General features: G+C 39.8%; 3 protein-coding genes and 1 long non-coding RNA gene across 7 annotated transcripts; 2 read left to right on the plus strand and 2 right to left on the minus strand.

Annotated features, from left to right (window-relative positions):
* Positions 1-978: 978 nt before the first annotated feature.
* LOC306963895 (U8 snoRNA-decapping enzyme) lies at positions 979-4,299 on the minus strand. Of its 3 annotated transcripts, XM_079557655.1 has the most exons (6): positions 4,197-4,266; positions 4,020-4,098; positions 2,247-2,378; positions 1,856-1,896; positions 1,459-1,693; positions 979-1,231 (listed from the first exon to the last, which is right to left on the minus strand). In XM_079557655.1, the coding sequence occupies exons 2-6, from the start codon at positions 4,026-4,028 to the stop codon at positions 995-997; spliced, it is 654 nt and encodes a 217-aa protein (XP_079413781.1). In that variant the 5' UTR covers positions 4,029-4,098; positions 4,197-4,266; the 3' UTR covers positions 979-994. The 3 variants fall into 3 exon arrangements, with proteins under 3 accessions (XP_079413781.1, XP_079413782.1, XP_079413783.1); XM_079557656.1 differs by lacking the exon at positions 4,020-4,098 and having other exon boundaries at positions 4,197-4,299; XM_079557657.1 differs by lacking the exons at positions 4,020-4,098; positions 4,197-4,266 and adding an exon at positions 2,501-2,592.
* Positions 4,300-4,367: 68 nt separating this feature from the next.
* LOC306963865 (glutathione synthetase-like) lies at positions 4,368-9,846 on the plus strand. 2 transcript variants are annotated; one of them, XM_079557615.1, is made up of 13 exons: positions 4,368-4,485; positions 4,836-4,977; positions 5,045-5,190; positions 5,436-5,511; positions 5,575-5,714; positions 6,129-6,245; positions 6,328-6,408; positions 6,500-6,577; positions 6,900-6,969; positions 7,636-7,830; positions 7,925-8,006; positions 8,384-8,570; positions 9,510-9,846. In XM_079557615.1, exons 2-13 carry the CDS (start codon positions 4,846-4,848, stop codon positions 9,631-9,633), a joined length of 1,428 nt encoding a protein of 475 aa, XP_079413741.1. In that variant the 5' UTR covers positions 4,368-4,485; positions 4,836-4,845; the 3' UTR covers positions 9,634-9,846. The 2 variants fall into 2 exon arrangements, with proteins under 2 accessions (XP_079413741.1, XP_079413740.1); XM_079557614.1 differs by having other exon boundaries at positions 4,375-4,588.
* Positions 9,847-16,052: 6,206 nt separating this feature from the next.
* Positions 16,053-17,627, minus strand: LOC306963909. The gene is made up of 4 exons (XR_013792931.1): positions 17,557-17,627; positions 17,380-17,445; positions 16,702-16,757; positions 16,053-16,185 (listed from the first exon to the last, which is right to left on the minus strand). It is a non-coding gene; the product is annotated as an uncharacterized lncRNA (long non-coding RNA).
* Positions 17,628-18,440: 813 nt separating this feature from the next.
* Positions 18,441-20,696, plus strand: LOC306964426 (glutathione synthetase-like; the record flags this gene model as incomplete). The annotated part of the gene is made up of 5 exons (XM_079558418.1): positions 18,441-18,450; positions 18,507-18,649; positions 18,744-18,825; positions 19,249-19,435; positions 20,360-20,696. The coding sequence occupies 5 exons, from the start codon at positions 18,441-18,443 to the stop codon at positions 20,481-20,483; spliced, it is 546 nt and encodes a 181-aa protein (XP_079414544.1). The 3' UTR covers positions 20,484-20,696.
* Positions 20,697-20,862: the final 166 nt, after the last annotated feature.

Raw genomic sequence — 20,862 nt, forward strand, 5'->3', positions numbered from 1 at the left:
GAGCGCCTTTGTGGGTCGACCCGAGACCGCCCCAGTTTCAACTGTATTTACTTCAAAATTAGTTCAGTCCGTGTTCACACGTGCTCACACCAAACGCCACACCCTCAGCCACGTAACAACAATCAGCTGCTTACTTAACTTATTCCCATGACAACAAGCATCAATCTGCCAATGCACCAACACACACTGTTCTCTTCCCTGATGTAACGCGGTGGTCATTTCTCTCTCTCGTGGTTATACAGTGGGGCTGCTACGTGAGGCAGGGAGAAATGCACTTACTGGCACATGAAGTAGAAAGCTTTACTGTGCAGCAGGAAGAGAAAGAGGGGCAGAAGAGAGACATACCTGGATGATACAAAGTTGATCCAGTTTGCCTCAAAACTAAGTCATTTCTTTGCGCAAAAAAGAGGAATCAAAGTGAGTGTAGTTTGGCTGGAGGTTGGCCGTGTTCACACCACACCCACTCCGCCCCAGAGTGTAAGAGGAGCCGCTATGAGACCTACCTGTTTCAGTATAACAGGTAGGTCAGTATATTTAAATATCAAGCATCAGTCAGGACATGAGCACTTTTGGTCGTTTATTCACTCAAACTGTGAATACTGTGAAGACTATGAATTTCAACTTTTTAACTAAACAAGTTTCAGTCAAGAATCAAAAGTAACTCAACTTGAAACAGCATATACATTTACCACTTGCAGAGGCTTTACTAAAATACTATATGTAAAGCCTTCAAACTGAAATTTTAGATGACAACTGAAATATATACATTTCTATAACGAGTTCTGAAATGAACTTTCATAATTGAACTAAATTAATTATGAATTGTAAACTACAATTGTATGAACGAGTAACATTCTGATGGCCAAGTAGAAAGTGAAGTTAATACTGAGTAAACCGAACCTGCAAGTATGCCTAAACTTTTACAATCAGATTGCATTGTTGCTGTTGCTGTCCTCCTCCAGGGGTCGTCATGTACAGTAGGGTCGGAGCACTATCATTGCTGTTTCCCCTTCATGAGGGCCAAGGCAGATTTCAAGTCTTTAGTGGTGCGTTTGTGTGTCGCCACAGAGATAGAGAGGGCTTGGCATAAATTTTGAGGAGAGATGAGGCCAAAGCGCAGCAGACAGTCCAGCAGCTGCTGCCGAGCAGTCCCAATAAACGAGTGAGACAGGAACGACGAGAGTCCCCCTTCTTTGGTGCAGTAAAGTGGGACTCGAACCATCCCTAAAACCTGCATAGAAGTAGAGAGGAGAGCAGTCAGAGACGAGGTAAACCGGTCGCCAAAATAAACATTTAAAAATTAAACGGTTTGCTTCATTTAGGGATTAATGAAAATAATATTCATGTGGGTGGCGTCAATGCAACTCATTACAACTGCAATTTAATAGTTCTAATTATAATCCATTAGATTGCTAAAAGAAAAAAAGAAAACTTTTCAGAAACCTCTGGCAATAGTACCTCATGTCCATGGTCAATGGCTGTAGATGCAGCTGAGCGCTCTAGCTCTAGGATCTGCTCCTCTTCCATCTTCTTTGCGTAGAAGTGTAAGATGAGCCCAGTGGAAGACGTTGATGCTGGGCTCTGGCAGGACTCCACATGGTTCTCCACTGAGATAGGAACAACCGCACCAATCTCCTCCAGCAGCTCTCTGCTGAGGCCCTCCTCCAGGCTTTCTTCGGATGGGTTTACAAAACTAGAGTTCCAAGGAATGAAAACGGATCAAACGCACGTCCAGGACTGAATACTCCTTTTCAGAGTGAACTTTCAGTGAAAATATCTATAAACCTAACATACTTCAGCTTCAGAAGTAAATGTACCAGTGCTGCACTCTAGAGAGAACAAAAGCAGCACTTACCCGCCAGGGAAACCCAGCAAACCGTCAAAGCGCATCTGCATCTAGGAAAGTAACACAGGACAGACCCTTATACGGTTGGTACCAGCCACGAATGCAATAAATCTAAACGAAAAAACATTTAGACAGGATTGTAGCTACATTTAAGTTGCTATCTTTCCATTGAACTAGCATAGGTAATAGTACAGTGTGATATCTCTATGATAAGATTGTATTAAATGAGACAGTTTCCCAGCCACAAATTTAATGACAAGTGTAACCTTTAACCTTATTTAACTTAATAATTATGATAATATGTGGTGGTGTCTCCTGACCAGCTACACTTGTGTTCTATAGCTGTTGGGAGCCTATACCCCCACTGAAACGGTGTAATTACTACTGTATACATTCTTACCAGTATAATGTGTTTAATTGGAATCTGCCCAAATAGTTCATTCTGGGTGTCACAGTAGAGCATCACATGACACGCATGTCTGCAGTTTGTGCACGCCAACGCTTCGGCCCTCGACAGCTGTCCACTCGCCATCTACAAATGGACACACATAAACAGAATGGAGAAACTACAGTCACAGTCCAGTGAGTTCTGTCTGATTCTCCCTGGATGAATGAACTCCTGTCACGTGTCAGTCACTCAATCACAACTCTTACACGCTGAGCACATAAAGCCTCAATATGTCAAAGTGTGGATCCTGTTTACAACTACAAGACCAGTGTATTCTGATCATACTTTGTGACGTACTATACCAGGAAGTGGCCTGTGTAACTCTTAATGTTTTGTCTCCATCTGCTGGTATGGAGTAGCTAAAGTATACACAGTATCCATTAGTACTATTTACACAAATGATAATAGAACATATAAACAAACTAACAATTAGATCCAGTTACCATGAGCACCAATCAATCTGTTATTACTATACTTTTCATGGATAAATATGGATTATGTTATATATCATTCAAACATTTATATACAATATAAATACTATATGAGTTGTGATGATGATGAATAACAATAATACTAACATGGTAATATATTAGGTATAGGAAACACTTTAAGTATAGCATATTGTAAATGTTGACTTAATGTCATGCACTGTTGCGTGATGCATGATTTTCTTTATTGCAAACAATGAAAGGGGTGGCCACTAAATCAAAATGTTAGTTGTGGTCCAAACTCATTTGTAACTTTCCTAATATATTTGTAGCATCCAAATTCTTTACAGGGACAAGTTTATAGGCAAATTTCACAACTTGCAGGGTCACGTTCACAAAAATGCTGCAAAAATAGCCTGAAAGTTCATGAAATTGCAACAAATGTTTTATAATTTCATGCACACTGTTTTCCCAACAAGAATTAGAGTTTACAGGAGGATAAAATCATTTTCATTCCATTTCTAGAAGTAAAATCAAGTATAGCTCCTTAAAGACGCCAAGGACTAAACTATATATTATTGCAGCCACCACATTATTATGAATAGGGGGTAATACGTTTGTCTTCTTCCCACTCCTTTTCGAGCTAAAATGTTTTCTTAAAGGGGGGGTATTATGCAAAATCGACTTTTTCAAGCTTTACATCATGTTATTATGTCATTCCCTCATTAAAAACATGCCTGAAGTGTTGCCTTGGCACATTCACGTATTTTTGAGTAATCTGTAAAAACTCTGATGGCGGCCATTTTAGGGATAGGTTTGCCTGAGTCCTCCTAGGAACGCCCCCACCTCCTGGAGACGCCTCCGAGCTTTCGTCACCAGCCGAGTAACCAATCACTGCTCCTCAGCAGAACCCCCTCCCCACTGATGCCACAGACAGCGTGTGGAGGGGGCGTGTCGGAAGGCAGTTATTCTAATTTACTGCATTTACAGACCAACAGAGGGTTTCGTCATCATTGTGGTGTGCTATAGACTGGTGCTATGTGATTGAAAAAAGCATAATACCCCCTCTTTAATTTATTTTTTGCCAATTATGGGGCAAAGGAAAGTTGTTTGGAGTTTATAGATTTTGGACAGATTCAGGATGTACCTTTGTCTCTGTATTTGTTCTTCTACACTGTCTATTTATATGGATCGAAATAACACATGGAACTCTACTGTTATTGACATTTTACTTAGCCTGGAAAACTTTTTCTCAGAAGCACTGGGAAGTAAGGCTCTACAAATAAACTTGTCAAACCTTATGCATTTGGAGCCGATATTAGATGCATGATTAGAGCCCCCAAATACTGCAACAGACTGGCATTCACAGGCCGGAACTGGGCACATGTTTACAATGTGATCAAACACACGTACCAAATAAACGTTTTAGCGTGAGTCACTCTCCTTTGTAGTAAATAACCAACTGTTAAAGTACCTCAAAGAAGACGAAGTGAGGGCAAAACGCTGAGTAATGCTTTACTTGCAGTTTTCACCTTCGCTCCCTCCGTCCGTGTGATCCGGGTGGGCGGAACTTGTGTGTAAACGTCTAGCGCTCCCATTGGCTGAATGAAACAGGAAGTATCTGTTTCAGCCAATCCTGCAAGACCGTGGATCAAGACCCAAAGTGTGCGTGGTATGTGGGTTTACTTTCTGTGCCTTTCATTATTCAAGCGAGGCATAAAGGCTGTAATTACAAAGGGATACGCCGAGATTATTGCGTCAAGGTAAAGAAACATTTGATCATTGCTTGGTGTGTCTTGACAAACAATATTTCGCTGCCAAAACTACTACGCGTTGAGGAAGCGGTTGCACGAGCTGCTGTCATTGGTAAGATACACCCCTCGAGACTTGCTGTTTTGGGCTTTTCGGTGTTATTTGAGGAGCGTTTTCTCCCACAAAAGTAACACTAACGTTAGAAATAATAATTAATCATGATTGAAAAAAGAAACACCCAACAAAACTAGACACCGCTCCTCACAATACGTTCCACATCAAGATACACTACCACAAACTAGACATCACCTGACTACAAATCCAGCCTTTTCATCTGTTGTTTACATGTTTGTTGTCCTAGGTGAAACAGCATGGCCCAGGGAACAATAAATGCCATGATGAAGGATACAGCACAGGTGGGAAGCCTTGCAAAAGATGCCAAAGATGCAGCACTTTTGTATGGCGTACTATTGAGAACCAAAGAAGCCTCCAACTCAGCAGAGGTACACTCACATACAAGGAAAAACATGAATAACCCTTGGTTGACACTATAATGTGCTTGTTTTGCAGCTGGTGACCTACGCTCCCTTTACCCTCTTCCCCACCCATGTGCCTAAAGCTGTTTTCCAGCAGGCCCTGGAAGTACAGACACACTACAACACTCTAGTCGACAGGATCAGCCAAAACGCAGACTTCATTGAGGAGGCTTTGGCCAGGTAGACTTTAAACTTTTCACAGCCATCAGACGGTATAATAAACTTAGTAGTATAAGTATTCAAGTGCCATTGTTTGTCACTATTGCTCGAGCAGTGTGCATATACTGTAGAAACTGATTAAATAGCATTTCTGAAGGCAAATACAAATAGAAAATACGAATACCCTTCTTTTTCTGAATGTCCACTTACACCAGTTCTCCTGGTTGTGTTACATTTGTGAGATAACAACTATCTACTTTTTGCAGCACTGTAGAGGTGGATGATTTCACTGCAAGACTATTCAAAATCCACAAACAGGTTCTGATAGAAGGAAGTTCTCAGGTATGCTATATGTGACTATTCTTCTACTACATTCTGTTCCTAATGTTAATCTACTCTCCCTAGCCTGTGGTACTTGGTCTGAACCGTTCTGACTACATGCTGGACCAGAGGGATGATGGGACGTCCTCACTCAAACAGATTGAAATCAACACTATTTCCGCCAGTTTTGGAGGTCTTGCTGCAGGTGTGGTCAATGTACACAAGTAAGTCCTGTACTAGAGGCGGGTAGTACCTGGCTACATTCATTCATGTGCATAAAGCATTACAACACAATCTCTTTAATGGATTAATATTAGTACTTAAAATAAGTAGGTTGACATAGGAAAATATTAGTGCACTTTTCTCATCTATTTTTATTTTGCTTTTTGGAATTATAAACATTTTACAAACAATTACTCAGTTCTTATGCAGTATTTTCACTTTTATTCATGTTAATATTTGGATGACAACTTTTTACCTCTGCATAAAAAATATTATAAAGCCATGTTACTCTTGCTGCTCTACCCTCTGTACTTTACACTTTACACTTTGCTTTAGTTTAATCTGTCATCAAAGTCTTCTTATCACAACAAAGCAGAGAACGAATGCCGTGTATTGATGTGATTATTTGTTGACAGACATGTCCTGAGAGTGGCTGGATGCTTGGAGGAGAGCAAGGCTATTTTGGACAACAACCCTGCAGCTGGTCTTGCCAGAGCCATCGCCAAAGCCAAGGAACTGTACGGATCAGAGAAGTAGGATTTCCGATCATGTCATAGCCTACTTTTGAGTATGATCATTTTATTGGATAAACAATGAACTATGGTATTTTTCCAGAGCGGTGGTCCTGATGCTGACATCAGACGATGAAAGAAATATTTACGACCAACGATGTGTAGAGATGGAGCTGCTAAAGCTGTAGGTGGTCATCCCTCTTAATTGTGCTAAAAATATTGTATTTGGGTTTTATGTAATTTTGAATTCTGAATTGTGGCCATTTCCTTTTTAGAAATGTCTTAACAATTCGAAGAACGTTTGAAGATCTGTGTGCACGTGCCTCACTGGATCAGGACAAGAAGCTGATTATGTAAATATGCTAATGTACAAGTTTGGCTTCAAGTGTTTGTAATCTTAGATGTTCTTTATTCATACCCAAGAGGTAAAAATGACATGTTACAGCAGGATTGTGATTACCATAATAAGTGGTAACATTTCAATAAATATATTATTTTTGGCTGAGTAGGATACTCATTCATTATAGATTGTTCATAACTGTCAATTTTTATATTACTCTGTAGATTACATGGGTAATGGTCTTAATATCTAGATTTGACTAAAAGTATGCTGTAAGTCTCCTAAATATTTTCTTACCAATGATTGCATTTGACATGGTTTGTTTTCTATTTCAGCGATGGTATGGAAGTTGCTGTGGTGTACTTCAGGAACGGCTATGTCCCTCAGCAGTACAAATCCCAACAGGTCAGAAAAAAACAGTCTCATCAGTGGCTTCATTGATCAATATGTGATTCTAAACATACCATTTTGGCACATATTGAATGAAGCTAGTATGTTTTGGTTGCTGTGGTAGTTTGCTTGCATTCATTGCATGTTACTGAGGCCCAGATCAGAGTGTGCGTCTGCTCCTGCAGTGTCTTGTGTACTTTATTATGTTTTCAACAACGGTCTCCAAATGTATTCACTTTAACGATATAGTACGTGTTATTTTGAACATTTTCTTACATGTTGCCATTCTACTGTTTTCTATTTGGTCAGAGCTGCACATGCTCCTGAGAGTTAAACAAACTTTCTTATGCATGGTTGCCCATCGGGCCTACTGTTTGTTTAAGATTTTAAACACCAAATTCTTTTACAATTGTGTTCAACTCCAATCAACTCCAACACCAGTGTCTCCTCAGACCAGCATAACTCAAATGTGGTGATGTTTATATTTTTCAGTGAAAAGCTTTTTTAGTTATAAACTCCTTTTTAGAAATTGATGAATCTGTAGAATTTGTTTTAGTCCAGTTTTGTGTGCCCAGTGTTAGTTCAGGTTGTGTATCTCCCATCATAACAATATTGCAGTGTTGGAATAGTAAAAAGTAGGTAATTGTAATTTGTGTGAATGATTATTATTGTTTTTTTTAGGACTGGGACACCCGACTTATGATGGAGCGCTCTCGTGCCATCAAGTGCCCAGACATTGCCACACACCTGGCTGGAACCAAGAAGATCCAGCAGGTGTTGGCCCGGCCTGGAGTTTTGGAGCGGTTCTTCCCCAATGAGCACCAAGTGGTCAAACAGATGAGAGCCACGTTTGCAGGCCTCTACACTCTGGACATGGTAAGCTCTTGCTACACAATCCAAAAAGACTATTGTTTTTCAGAAAATTACAATGCATTGCAAAGCAGTCTTTTGAACAGCCTGTTGCCTCCAGGGCCCAGAAGGAGACCAAACTGTTGAAATGGCCTTAAAAGATCCAGAGCGATATGTGCTGAAGCCTCAGAGAGAAGGAGGAGGTACAGTCAGTGTGGATTTCTGAAATTATGGCTGCACACTTAATCACAATGACATTGAAATCGCAATTACTTTGTTGCACATTTGTTTGGGCTGAATAGACCTTCTGTGTGAACACTACAGTCTGCTATACAAGTAAAAAAAAAAATAGGAGTATTGTATTCTTTCTATTCTTCTTCACTTTGTGCCGTTTCGAGGTGAACAGAGTTACCACAAAGCATTTGGCTGAACCCATCTCTCACCCAAACTTTAGGACCTAGTTTATATATATAACCCCAATCATCATCTACGAGTTATAGTTCCACTGTGCTTTAGTCTCCTTTTTTTTTTCTTTTTTTTTTTAACATTGCTTCCAAATTTAATTTCAAACATTTGGCAGGCAACAACATTTATGGACCTGAGATCTGCAAGGTACTTCAGGAGGCAAAGGGTTCAGAGAGGACGGCATACATTCTGATGGATAAAATCAAACCCACTCCTTCACACAACTACCTCCTGAGAAGGGACAGCCCCATCACTGTCAGCAACTGTCTGAGCGAGCTGGGCGTGTTCGGAGCTTATGTTCGGTGAGTCAGAGAAAATGAAATCTAATCAAATTTATATTAATTTTGTTTTGAGCAGAAGGTGTCAAAATGCATTGTATTGTGTAGTTGCGTTCACGTTCTCGAATTTGATGCTGTCATAATCTCAGTTGGAGGGAAGGGGATAATACAACACTATGGGAGAGAAACCGTTTCAAAAAGAAATGTCCAAAAACAAATCTTGTACCTGATCATTATTTGGTAGCAATTAGGTTCCCGAACCTGCCACAACAAAACGCATGTGTTTTTGGACATTGTCACCACAGTTGAGCACCTTAGAAGAAAATGATTTAGTTTACATTTGCTAACAGACATTGTGATCTTTTTTTTTTCATGCAGATTGTTACAGTAATAACGGCGATATTAACCAGTAAACAAGACAAAAAAGAAAAATCTGCATTTTGAGACCATTATTATTGTTACCATACAATTCTCAGCTGCCCTCCACCTCATTTTTCACACTATAGACAATTCTCCGTCTGTCATTTGGAACTCCCGCCCGCAACTAAAGAGAGCCAGTTGTTTTGTTATTTGATTTGACAACTGATTTGTTCCATTTTCATTTATATTTAAATGGGCCAACCAAAAGTCACATGACTGAAAATGGTTGTTTAGAATATTTTGATGTCACGTAAACAAAACCTATTCATAGTTTCATGCAGTAGAATAGTGTCTTAATAATAAGTATATTGGTGATTAGGCGATTTGCTCTATTTCCTCACAGCAAAAAGGTCCTTGGTTTGATTCGCAGACCAGACTGGGCCTTTCTGTGTGGACTCGGCATGTTCTCTGAGTCTCCTATATCACAAAAACGAGCACAATAGATTCTCACCAGGGCTAGGAGTTCCCTGTAATAGGAACTGGGTGTTATATTTGTATATATTTATGCAGTATTGACAGTGCAATCGTTGTGTTCTTCTCCAGACAGGGAACAGAGATGGTGATGAACGAGCAAGTAGGTCATCTGCTGAGGACTAAAAGTTCAGTTCATGCAGATGGAGGTGTGGCAGCCGGAGTGGCAGTGCTGGACAATCCTCTGCTCTACTAACACTACAGAACTGAAGTTCATGTAAGGACATCAAGGACTTGAGCCAGTGTTTGATGACGGTCATGTCTGAGTGATGTACTCAGATCTTTTAGTTTTATAACGAAAGTTTGTGAAGCTTTATGGTGTTGGACCTGGGTTTATACTTTGTTCATTCCGATTGGTGCTGCCATCATGTGGTCCTAAAAAGTGCTACAACCCACATCTCAACAGAAAGCTATTAAACCACAATAACGGTATGTATATTTTCAGATTTAAAAAAAAAAAAAAAACCTATGTAAATTACATATTATTATATTGTAGTTAAGAGCTGATGATATATTTCTGAGAAGTATCTTTAATCCTTTAAATTTAATAAACGGTTTTAACATGTTCCTTTTTTTTCCAGTTTTTGTTTTAAGTATCATACATCTGATTCCTTTTAGGTCATTTATGTATCCTTTACCTGTTTTAACTAATTTTAGTGTAATTTCCCAAAGTTTCTGTAGAATTTCATTCTTTGAATATACATACGTTTAATAACGGGAGTAATCAACCGTATTTAAAGGGGGGGGGGGTCATTTCCCTCATTAAAAACATGCCTGAAGTGTTGCCTTGGCACATTCACGTATTTTTGAGTAATCTGTAAAAACTCTGATGGCAGCCATTTTACGGACAGGTTTGCTTGAGTCCTCCTAGGAACGCCCCCACCTCCTGGAGTAACCAACCACTGCTCCTCAGCAGAACCCCCTCCCCCTCTGTGATGCCACAGACAGCGTGTGGAGGGGGCATGTTGGAAAGGCTCAGAGGTTCTTAAAGAGACAGAGCCCTATTTCAAGACATTCACTACAGCCATTTTGAGAGAGCAGTTTTATACAAGGCAGTTATTCTAATTTACTGCATTTACAGACCAACAGAAGGTTTCGTCATCATTGTAATGTGCTATAGACTGGTGCTATGTGATTGAAAAAAGCATAATACCCCTCTTTAATTCTCTAATACTTTCAATAATTTGGCTTTTGTTTGACAACTGAAGTAGAATTTTAGCAAATACTTGCTTCTGTATCTTTACGTTTTGGTAATGTTATTCACTTTTTCCACCACTTAGATTTGGCAACTGTTGATATTAGTTCTTGAATAATTTACCAAAAAATATGGATCAGTACAATCAAAATTACCTAATGCAACGACATTATATTGTTTATGCGTGCATTTATTACGGCGTTACGTTGCCGCTTTCGTTTGTTTTTCTAATATTGAATGGACAGGTATGCTTTTACAGCTTGACAAAAAAAAAAAAAAAAACTAACACTAAAAAATCTGTCAAAAAAAGATCCTGTGCTTTTGAGCCACTCCCAAACTCCGCCACAGCTTCAGAGTGTACAGAGGATGTTCTCGTACTCTGACATGGAAATGGGAAGGGCTTATTCATCAGCTTTGACTGCAGCTGAAAGAGGAGACAGAAGATAAAGATACATACAAAATGTTTTCAGTAAGTGTTATTGTTGGAAATAACACCCACTTGAACAAAGCACATTTTCCCCTAGTTTGGCTTTACCCAAATCGAAAGGCTCCTTGGAAAAAGCATAAAAATAGTGACAAAAACGAGAAGAAAACAAGGCTGAAAACATGAAAGTATCAAAAATGTGTCTTAAGTGTGATGAAAATGCAACAATAAAACAACAAAAATATTGATTTAAAGAAATAAATCAATTAATGGCTGGATAGATGAATAAATTAATAGAGGCCCGTTTATTTATCCTAATTTTTATCCACAAGCATAAATTGGATGCTGATGCAGGGTTTAACACATCCTGGATCTTCCTTAAGCACATCTTTGGAAAAATTAACGTTGCAAGTTCCTTTCAAAACCCTTTCATGGTCGTACGTTGGTCGTGAGCAGCTAATCGTGGCTCGTAGCCTCCTGTACACTGCACGACAGAGACGCACAGAGAGGCTGAAAGATCACACGACTTTTTAAATAGTCTAAACTCGCACAGTGTCTGCCCAGCTTTAAGGACATGGACATCCTGTACCTTCCTAAAAGTGGATGATCTGTTGGCTGATTGTGCCATTGATTAACAGATACTTTTGTTTCACAATGCTATAGTTTTGTGTTTAAGATTTAGTTCTCTGTCCACCAGGAATTTCCATTTCCATTGTAATAAGGTTGAGGCAGTTTTGTCTTTTGAAGGTGTTCAATAAATGGGAGCTGATGAATCTATGTTGTTGAAGGATCTGTAATAGAATGATGGGTTGGAGAACCAGCCGGGGAAGATGGGTCGTTTTCATGTCAGTGCAGTAGATAAAGTCCCAAATGATTGTCATCTTTGGCAAAGCAACTATGTAACTGGCATGTTGGCCAGAGCAGATAAAAATGTTGACTCGAGTAACTTTGCTTTGATACAACAGTAATAGCAAAAGTAGCATTTTGCAAAAGTGCAAAATGCGATTCAGTAGTGACATAAATCATAACTGAAACAAGAAATTCTGTAAAAATCCTAGTATTTCCAAAGGACATGCTAGAAATATAAAACAAAATATGTTTTCTGTAGAATAAAGTAAATAAACATAAACTACATCTATTTTATGTGTCAAAATGATTATTTTTTCAAACTGTTTAAAGAGTAACTATAATTTTGACTCATGTAAAAGTTCACATACTTCATCATGTGTAACCTGTCCGTATACTGGATTAAGGGGCAGACTGCTTTGATATATTTTGTCTTTATTAATAATAATGGCCTACACTTGAAAGTGCACTTTACAAGTCAGTGTTGACAACTTTCTCAAAGCGCTTGGCTGTGTAAAAAAGTGTGGATTTTTGTAAATTCCGTTTCTTTGGGACGTGTTTTCTCTAAGTACAGAAACTAGTGTTTGAAAGGTAGTGATTGGAGAACCATAAACCTGCCGCCTTTGTGTGTGACACTGGTGCGTTCCTCTCTGGGACCCACAGCCTGCCGTGTCCGGTCCGTTTTTCCATCTCCAGCCCTAAATTGCAGATGACTCTGTAGCACCTGGAGAATCCCTGGTGTTTGTGAATCACTAGACTTGCAAAAACAAAGGACCTTGACTCTCTTATGTCTCACAACTATATAACTACCTTCAACTACTGAATGAAAGAAATGTAATAGTGGAGCAACTGTAAAAACAAACTCCCCTGTCTCGCATTTGGACAGTCTCTGCTTTTCAAAACCTGGGCTGTTTATAATACTACACTTAAAGAGAGGTCAATTATTCCCGTGTTCCAATAATATATCTATAAATGATAAACAAAAACGACGATACAAATCATCATTTACATACATTTATTTACCACAGCTCAAAGTGCTTCCTCAGGGGGACGCATCAGAAGGACACGGCTGCAGCGCCGCCTCACCTCCACCGGAGCTCCTCTGGGCTTGCCAGTGACATGCGACTTCTCCACAAGAAAGGAAGACAGTGGCGCAGATGGTCGAGCGGGTGTTCTCGTGATCAGAAGGTCAGAATCCAGCTCCTCCGCGCTGCGGTGGTGTCCACCTGGCCTCCGGTACCTGCGCACATCGCTGTATGAATGAGAGTGTGAATGAGTGAGCGGCTCCTTGATGTAAAGCGCTATAAACAAATAAGTGTAAACCATTTACCATTTACCAGGAGCAGCGGCCTCCTGAGAATCCACAGGTCACTCCCATGTGGTGTTGGGTCAGGACGCCCTCTGCTGGTGCCGCGCTCACTCCCAGATGTTTCCCTGTAAACAAAACAAAAACACACACAACCCTACCTCCCCAAACACACTCCTATTCATCTTTAATATTACAGCCTCAGTCATACATGGAAGACATCAGGTGAAAATAACGCTGCAGTTTTGGCCCATTTTCAAAAAAACATTTTATGATTATATTTTTATTAAATGAAAATAAGCTCTTTCACTACATGTTTCACACCTTTTAATATTGCTTTGGTTTCAAAGTACAAAGAGACGAGTCAAATCTTTTTATTAAACATATTAATACAGTTACAAAAAGCAGAGAATCAGGAAGAAGGGAGTGTCTCACAAACTGCTGAGTTCATGGACAAACCCAAATGTCCTGGTTACAGTTTATAACAGTCAGCAAGTGTGAACAGACGGCTCCAAAGACACACTTACGTTACAGCACAGCAGTCAGTCATTCAGTCATTCACCCACACACTCTCTCCACTCACACATCTACACTGGAGGCAAGGCGGGTCAAGTGTCTTGCCCAAGGACACAACGACAGTGTGCACTGCCAGTAACTGAGATTGAACCACCAACCGTTGAATTAGAGGTTCAACTCTACCAGCTGAGCCACTGCTGCCCCAAAACAACAACAACAACAACCCCCCCATGGGGGGACGACTGTCCCACAAACCCGAGCAACAGAGACATGAAACTTTTTGGGTCAGTTTGTCTTAAAGTCTCACAGTTATGACACGAAGAAGAACAATAGAGAGTCATTGTTCAACACACACAGATACTTTTACATTGAGAAAACTGGAGACACAGATACTTACCACAAAGCACACACAAATACTATTACTACTACTACTACTACAAAACAGGAAATATGTTTTTTGTCTTTTTGTTTTTAAAGCACACACAAATACTACTACTACTACTACTACTACTACTACTACTACTACTACTACTACAAAACAGGAAATTTATTTTTTGCCTTTTTGTTTTTAAAGCACACACAAATACATAAATAATACTACTACAAGAAATATGTTTTTTGTCTTTTGGATTTTAAAAGCACACACTACTACTACTACTACTACTAATAATAATAATAGAAATACTTTTGGTGTTTTTAAAGCATAAACAAATACTACTACTACTACTACTACTGCTACTGCTATTGGACTACTACTACTACTTCTACGACTGCCACTGTACTACTACAAATACTAAAAACAGAAATACTTTTGGTGTTTTAAAGCACACACAAATACTACTATTACTAGATATACCTTTGGTGTTTACTACTACTACAACTACTACTACTACTACTACAATAACTACTACTACTAGATATACTTTTGGTGTTAAGAACACACTGCCACTACTACTACTACTATTACTACTACTACTACTACTACTACTACTACTAGAAATATGTTTGTTTTTCTTAAGAACACACAACTACTACTGCTACTACTACTACTACTAGATATACTATTGGTGTTCTTAAGAACACAGTGCCACTACTACTACTACTACTACTACTACTACTAGATATACTATTGGTGTTCTTAAGAACACAGTGCCACTACTACTACTACTGCTACTACTACTACTACTACTACTAGATATACTATTGGTGTTCTTAAGAACACAGTGCCACTACTACTACTACTACTACTACTACTACTAGATATACTATTGGTGTTCTTAAGAACACAGTGCCACTACTACTACTACTGCTACTACTACTACTACTACTACTAGATATACTATTGGTGTTCTTAAGAACACACTGCCACTACTACAACTACGACTACTACTACTACTTCTAGATATACTTTTGGTGTTTTTAAGCACACGTAGGAACGACTGCGTTCAGGCTCTAGAGGTCAAAGGTCGGCGCGTGGAGGTTGGTAAATGTGGCCGTTACAGACTTTCTGAGTCTAAAACTTAGTCCTCGTCTGACTCACGGTCCTGGAGCACGTGGGGGTGGAGGAAGTAACGGGTGAAGCCCCCGAAGGTCCCAGCAGAAGCGGAAGGGGCGTCTTCAGAAAAGGAGAGGCGCGGGCGCTTGGCGTCGTCCTCTTCATCTTCGTCATCTTCATCCCTGCTGCGCTTGGATCCGCCGAGGGGCAGAAAGTCCAGAGCAGGGCCTGAAGACAACTCCGGGACGGGATGGGAGGGTTCCACAAACATCCTCTGCAGGGCGCGGAAGGCTGGAGGCAGGGGTCGCCGCGGTGCGGAATGGTTCAGGGGAAGAACCACCGGCTCCACAGACTGAGCAGGACGGGCCAGAAACTCGTCTCCAGGCACGCACTGGTCTTCATCTTCCTCTGAAAGACGACCGTCGTCCATGTCCTCCTCCTCTGAAAGACGACCGTCGTCCATGTCCTCCTCCTCTGAAAGACGACCGTCGTCCATGTCCTCCTCCTCTGAAAGACGACCATCGTCCATGTCCTCCTCCTCTGAAAGACGACCGTCGTCCATGTCCTCCTCCTCTGAAAGACGACCGTCGTCCATGTCCTCCTCCTCTGAAAGACGACCGTCGTCCATGTCCTCCTCCTCTTCATCGCTGTCCTCTTCGTCGTCTTCCTCTTCCTTTGGAGGGGCCAAAGACTCTTCTCCAGGCACGCACTGGTCTTCCTCCTCCTCCTCCTCCTCCTCCTCGATGATGAAGACGTCCTCTTCGTCCTCCCAGTACTCCACCTCCACCTCATCCTCCTCGTCGTCCTCCTCTTCATCATCTTCCTCTTCCTCTTCCAACACACGCAAGAAAAAAAGACCCCCAAGACCCCCAAACTCACCTACGTCGTCCTCGTCTGCGTCGACCACGTCCTCCGGGGCGTCCCACGTGTCGTCCCACAGAAGATACCACGGAGCGTCCACAGGGTCTGAAACAGACAAACATGAGCAACAGCACAAACCAGTGTTCATTTTCACAACATATTTTCATTTAGTTTTAGTCTTAAGTCTTTTGATGGAAATGTCCTTTAGTCAAATAATTCTCTTCCTCTTTAGTCAAGTTTTTGTTGAATAAATACATTGAAGACTAATTTAGGCGAATTTGCATTTATAATGTTTATTATAATCATATATTATTAAGGTCCTCTGCTTCATGGAGCCTCTCCCAAATGAACAAAGCTCACAGCTGTGCCTTTGGCAGTGAATTTAAATGATATGAGGCTCTTTCAAACTGTCAGTGGAAGTTGGGATGATTTTAGTCTCTTCATTTCATTTTTATCTAGTCATATTTTCATCGACGAAAATAGCTGGACATTTGACATAGTTTAAGTCTCAAAAAAGAACTTTGAATTTAGTTTTAGTCCAGTTGGCACGAACGAATGTAATAACCAATTCATGTTAATTAGCTTCCATAAATGAACAATAATAAGTTTAAAATGACTGACCTTAATCTGGCATGTCTTGCCAAAGTTCACAGGGCACCTGGTAGTGCCAGTCAAACCTAAGAAGCATCAAAAGTTGACTACTTTTTCAGCAAAGCAAATGCATTTCTGAGAAATAATCTAGAATGTTGAACTGGAAAGGTTTACATCAAACACCAGTGAATTTCGACGCCCACAAACTAAAATACCTCTGTTTTCCAACAAATTCCTTGATGATGTTTTACTTAAGAATCCTACTGATGAATGTCAGCAGTTTGTATCAGGTATTAACCGTGTCCAAAAAAGAAACAGACGATTGAAAGTTACCAAGTAAGCAACGAGTCTCAAGACTGACCTTTTCACTAGCCTTACCACTTAGGGCCACAACAACGACGCCGTGAAACTAAACTACTTCATGTTTCTAACAAATTCCTTGATAACTTTTTACTTAGGACTCCTACTGATAAATATAAGCCATTTTTATCAGGTATTAACCATGCTCAAACAAGAAATCGTCGAGTGAAAGTTACTAACCCCTCTCACCTGACCAATTCCATTAGCTTCAACTTGACCACTTTAGACCAAAACTTTAGCATTAGCAAACGCCGCATTGCCCTCACACGGACAAAACTGGTACTAACAAAGAAAATTCCTGCTATTTTAGTCATATTTGTTGATATACAGTATTGTAAAGACACTTACCCCCAGGGAAGCGGTCCAGAGTCCGTGCCATGATGATCAGTCAAAGTTGAGCGTTTGTTCGTAAATCTGGAAAACAAAAAAACACATACAAGCACAGAAACAAAGTGTTAGAAAGCGTTTTGAATGTGTCTAAGACCAAGAATTGACATAAACTTGGTGTGAAATGACGATACAGACCTCTCGTGTAATCTCTCTCTCGGGTGTCGCAGTGACAGGAATGATTTTCCAGCAACTCGCAGTTTATATAGCGCATCTGTCGCCATGACAACGACGTCAACTTCGGCGACGCCATAAAAATAAAATCGAGCTGTAGAAAGGCAAAAATAAAACAAGATTAAGAGCAACGTCCGTATCCTTCTTCTTGATATTAAAAATATTAATAATATTATTTAATTAAAGACGAGTCCATTCCTGCAAATAAAAGGAGCGAGGGAGGAATCAGTTGTTGCACCATTAGCCAAGGAGGTTCCAGGTTTTATTTTACTTTGGAGAGCGATTGTGTTTGACAGCCTGTTTTTAGAGGCAAAGCCAATAACCCATTGTGTCTCTCAAGTGAAAAACAGCAATAAGGAAATAGTTTATTTTTATTGAACATTTTCTTGCAAAAATACTTTGTACAAAAACACAAATTGACATAATGAAACGCTTTACGACATGTGACTTAAAAAGTGTAAACAAAGTAATTCACACATTTAACAGAAGAGTACATTTGAAACTGTATGTATGTATCTATGTATCTATGTATCTATGTATGTATGTATGTATGTATGTATGTATGTATGTATGCTCGTATGTATTTAAAAAGTTAAGCCCCTACAAAGGTTAGGGAAACCATTGTCCCTAAGGCGTAAACATTTGAAAATGGGGTCTAGTATTCAACTCTGTGATTAATAAAGTTCCTCCATCAATGAGCAAATAGTCCAAAATGTGAAAGTTTAGAAATGATGCGGTCACATCAACAAATAGAAAGTAATTTAACTTTTTAATTATACAGCAATTTAATTCAAAAACAATTTCTATTTGAAATTTGCAGTATTTCTTTGTGTGTGATACTTTCTCAAATGGAAACAGGTTCTGCTCTTGTCTTTTTTTGCCCCGTTTGGCTTTCTTTTTACTGGTCTCCCCAGACATTGCCACACACCTGGCTGGAACCAAGAAGATCCAGCAGGTGTTGGCCCGGCCTGGAGTTTTGGAGCGGTTCTTCCCCAATGAGCACCAAGTCGTCAAACAGATGAGAGCCACGTTTGCAGGCCTCTACACTCTGGACATGGTAAGCTCTTGCTACACAATCCAAAAAGACTATTGTTTTTCAGAAAATTACAATGCATTGCAAAGCAGTCTTTTGAACAGCCTGTTGCCTCCAGGGCCCAGAAGGAGACCAAACTGTTGAAATGGCCTTAAAAGATCCAGAGCGATATGTGCTGAAGCCTCAGAGAGAAGGAGGAGGTACAGTCAGTGTGGATTTCTGAAATTATGGCTGCACACTTAATCACAATGACATTGAAATCGCAATTACTTTGTTGCACATTTGTTTGGGCTGAATAGACCTTGTGTGTGAACACTACAGTCTGCTATACAAGTAAAAAAAAAATAGGAGTATTGTATTCTTTCTATTCTTCTTCACTTTGTGCCGTTTCGAGGTGAACAGAGTTACCACAAAGCGTTTGGCTGAACCCATCTCTCACCCAAACTTTAGGACCTCGGGGTATTTACTTTCAGTACTTGCTAAACATGAATTTTTCCTTTTAATTTTTATAAATATAACCCCAATCATCATCTACGAGTTATAGTTCCACTGTGCTTTAGTCCCCCTTTTTTTTTATTTTATTTTTTAACATTGCTTCTAATTTAATTTCAAACATTTGGCAGGCAACAACATTTATGGACCTGAGATCTGCAAGGTACTTCAGGAGGCAAAGGGTTCAGAGAGGACGGCATACATTCTGATGGATAAAATCAAACCCACTCCTTCACACAACTACCTCCTGAGAAGGGACAGCCCCATCACTGTCAGCAACTGTCTGAGCGAGCTGGGCGTGTTCGGAGCTTATGTTCGGTGAGTCAGAGAAAATGAAATCTAATCAAATTTATATTAATTTTGTTTTGAGCAGAAGGTGTCAAAATGCATTGTATTGTGTAGTTGCGTTCACGTTCTAGAATTTGATGCTGTCATAATCTCAGATGGAAGGAAGGGGATAATACAAGACTATGGGAGAGAAACCGTTTCAAAAAGAAATGTCCAAAAACAAATCTTGTACCTGATCATTATTGCCACTGCCACAACATAACGCATGTGTTTTTGGACATTGTCACCACAGTTGAGCACCTTAGAAGAAAATTATTTAGTTTACATTTGCTAACAGATAAGACATTGTGATCTTTTTTTTTCATGCAGATTGTTACAATAATAACGGCGATATTAACCAAGAAACAAGACAAAAAAGAAAAATCAGCATTTTGAGACCATTATTATTGTTACCATACAATTCTCAGCTGCCCTCCACCTCATTTTTCACACTATAGACAATTCTCCGTCTGTCATTTGGAACTCCCGCTCCGCAGCTAAAGAGAGCCAGTTGTTATGTTATTTGATTTGACAATTTATTTGTTCCATTTTCATTTATATTTAAATGGGCCAACCAAAAGTCACATGACTGAAAATGGTTGTTTAGAATATTTTGATGTCACGTAAACAAAACCTATCATAGTTTCATGCAGTTGAATAGTGTCTTAATAATAAGTATATAGGTGATTAGGCGATTTGCTCTATTTCCTCACAGCAAAAAGGTCCTTGGTTTGATTCGCAGACCAGACTGGGCCTTTCTGTGTGGACTCGGCATGTTCTCTGAGTCTCCTATATCACAAAAACGAGCACAATAGATTCTCACCAGGGCTAGGAGTTCCTTGTAATAGGAACTGGGTGTTATGTTTGTATATATTTATGCAGTATTGACAGTGTAATCGTTGTGTTCTTCTCCAGACAGGGAACAGAGATGGTGATGAACGAGCAAGTAGGTCATCTGCTGAGGACTAAAAGTTCAGTTCATGCAGATGGAGGTGTGGCAGCCGGAGTGGCAGTGCTGGACAATCCTCTGCTCTACTAACACTACAGAACTGAAGTTCATGTAAGGACATCAAGGACTTGAGCCAGTGTTTGATGACGGTCATGTCTGAGTGATGTACTCAGATCTTTTAGTTTTATAACGAAAGTTTGTGAAGCTTTATGGTGTTGGACCTGGGTTTATACTTTGTTCATTCCGATTGGTGCTGCCATCATGTGGTCCTAAAAAGTGCTACAACCCACATCTCAACAGAAAGCTATTAAACCACAATAACGGTATGTATATTTTCAGATTTAAAAAAAAAAAAAAAACCTATGTAAATTACATATTATTATATTGTAGTTAAGAGCTGATGATATATTTCTGAGAAGTATCTTTAATCCTTTAAATTTAATAAACGGTTTTAACATGTTCCTTTTTT

Source organism: Gobius niger (assembly GCF_951799975.1).
Source record: "Gobius niger genome assembly, chromosome: 6".
NCBI classification, from domain to species: domain Eukaryota; kingdom Metazoa; phylum Chordata; class Actinopteri; order Gobiiformes; family Gobiidae; genus Gobius; species Gobius niger.

Coding starts and splice junctions, on each gene's coding strand:
- LOC306963895 (XM_079557655.1), bottom strand. Junction 1,694..1,855: donor TTGCTGGGTTTCCCTGGCGG/GTAAGTGCTGCT, acceptor TTGGAACTCTAG/TTTTGTAAACCCATCCGAAG. Junction 1,232..1,458: donor CCATTGACCATGGACATGAG/GTACTATTGCCA, acceptor ACTTCTATGCAG/GTTTTAGGGATGGTTCGAGT.
- LOC306963865 (XM_079557615.1), top strand. CDS start 4,846: ATGGCCCAGGGAACAATAAATGCCATGATGAAGGATACAGCACAGGTG. Junction 6,409..6,499: donor GAGATGGAGCTGCTAAAGCT/GTAGGTGGTCAT, acceptor TTTCCTTTTTAG/AAATGTCTTAACAATTCGAA. Junction 6,578..6,899: donor CAGGACAAGAAGCTGATTAT/GTAAATATGCTA, acceptor TTTCTATTTCAG/CGATGGTATGGAAGTTGCTG.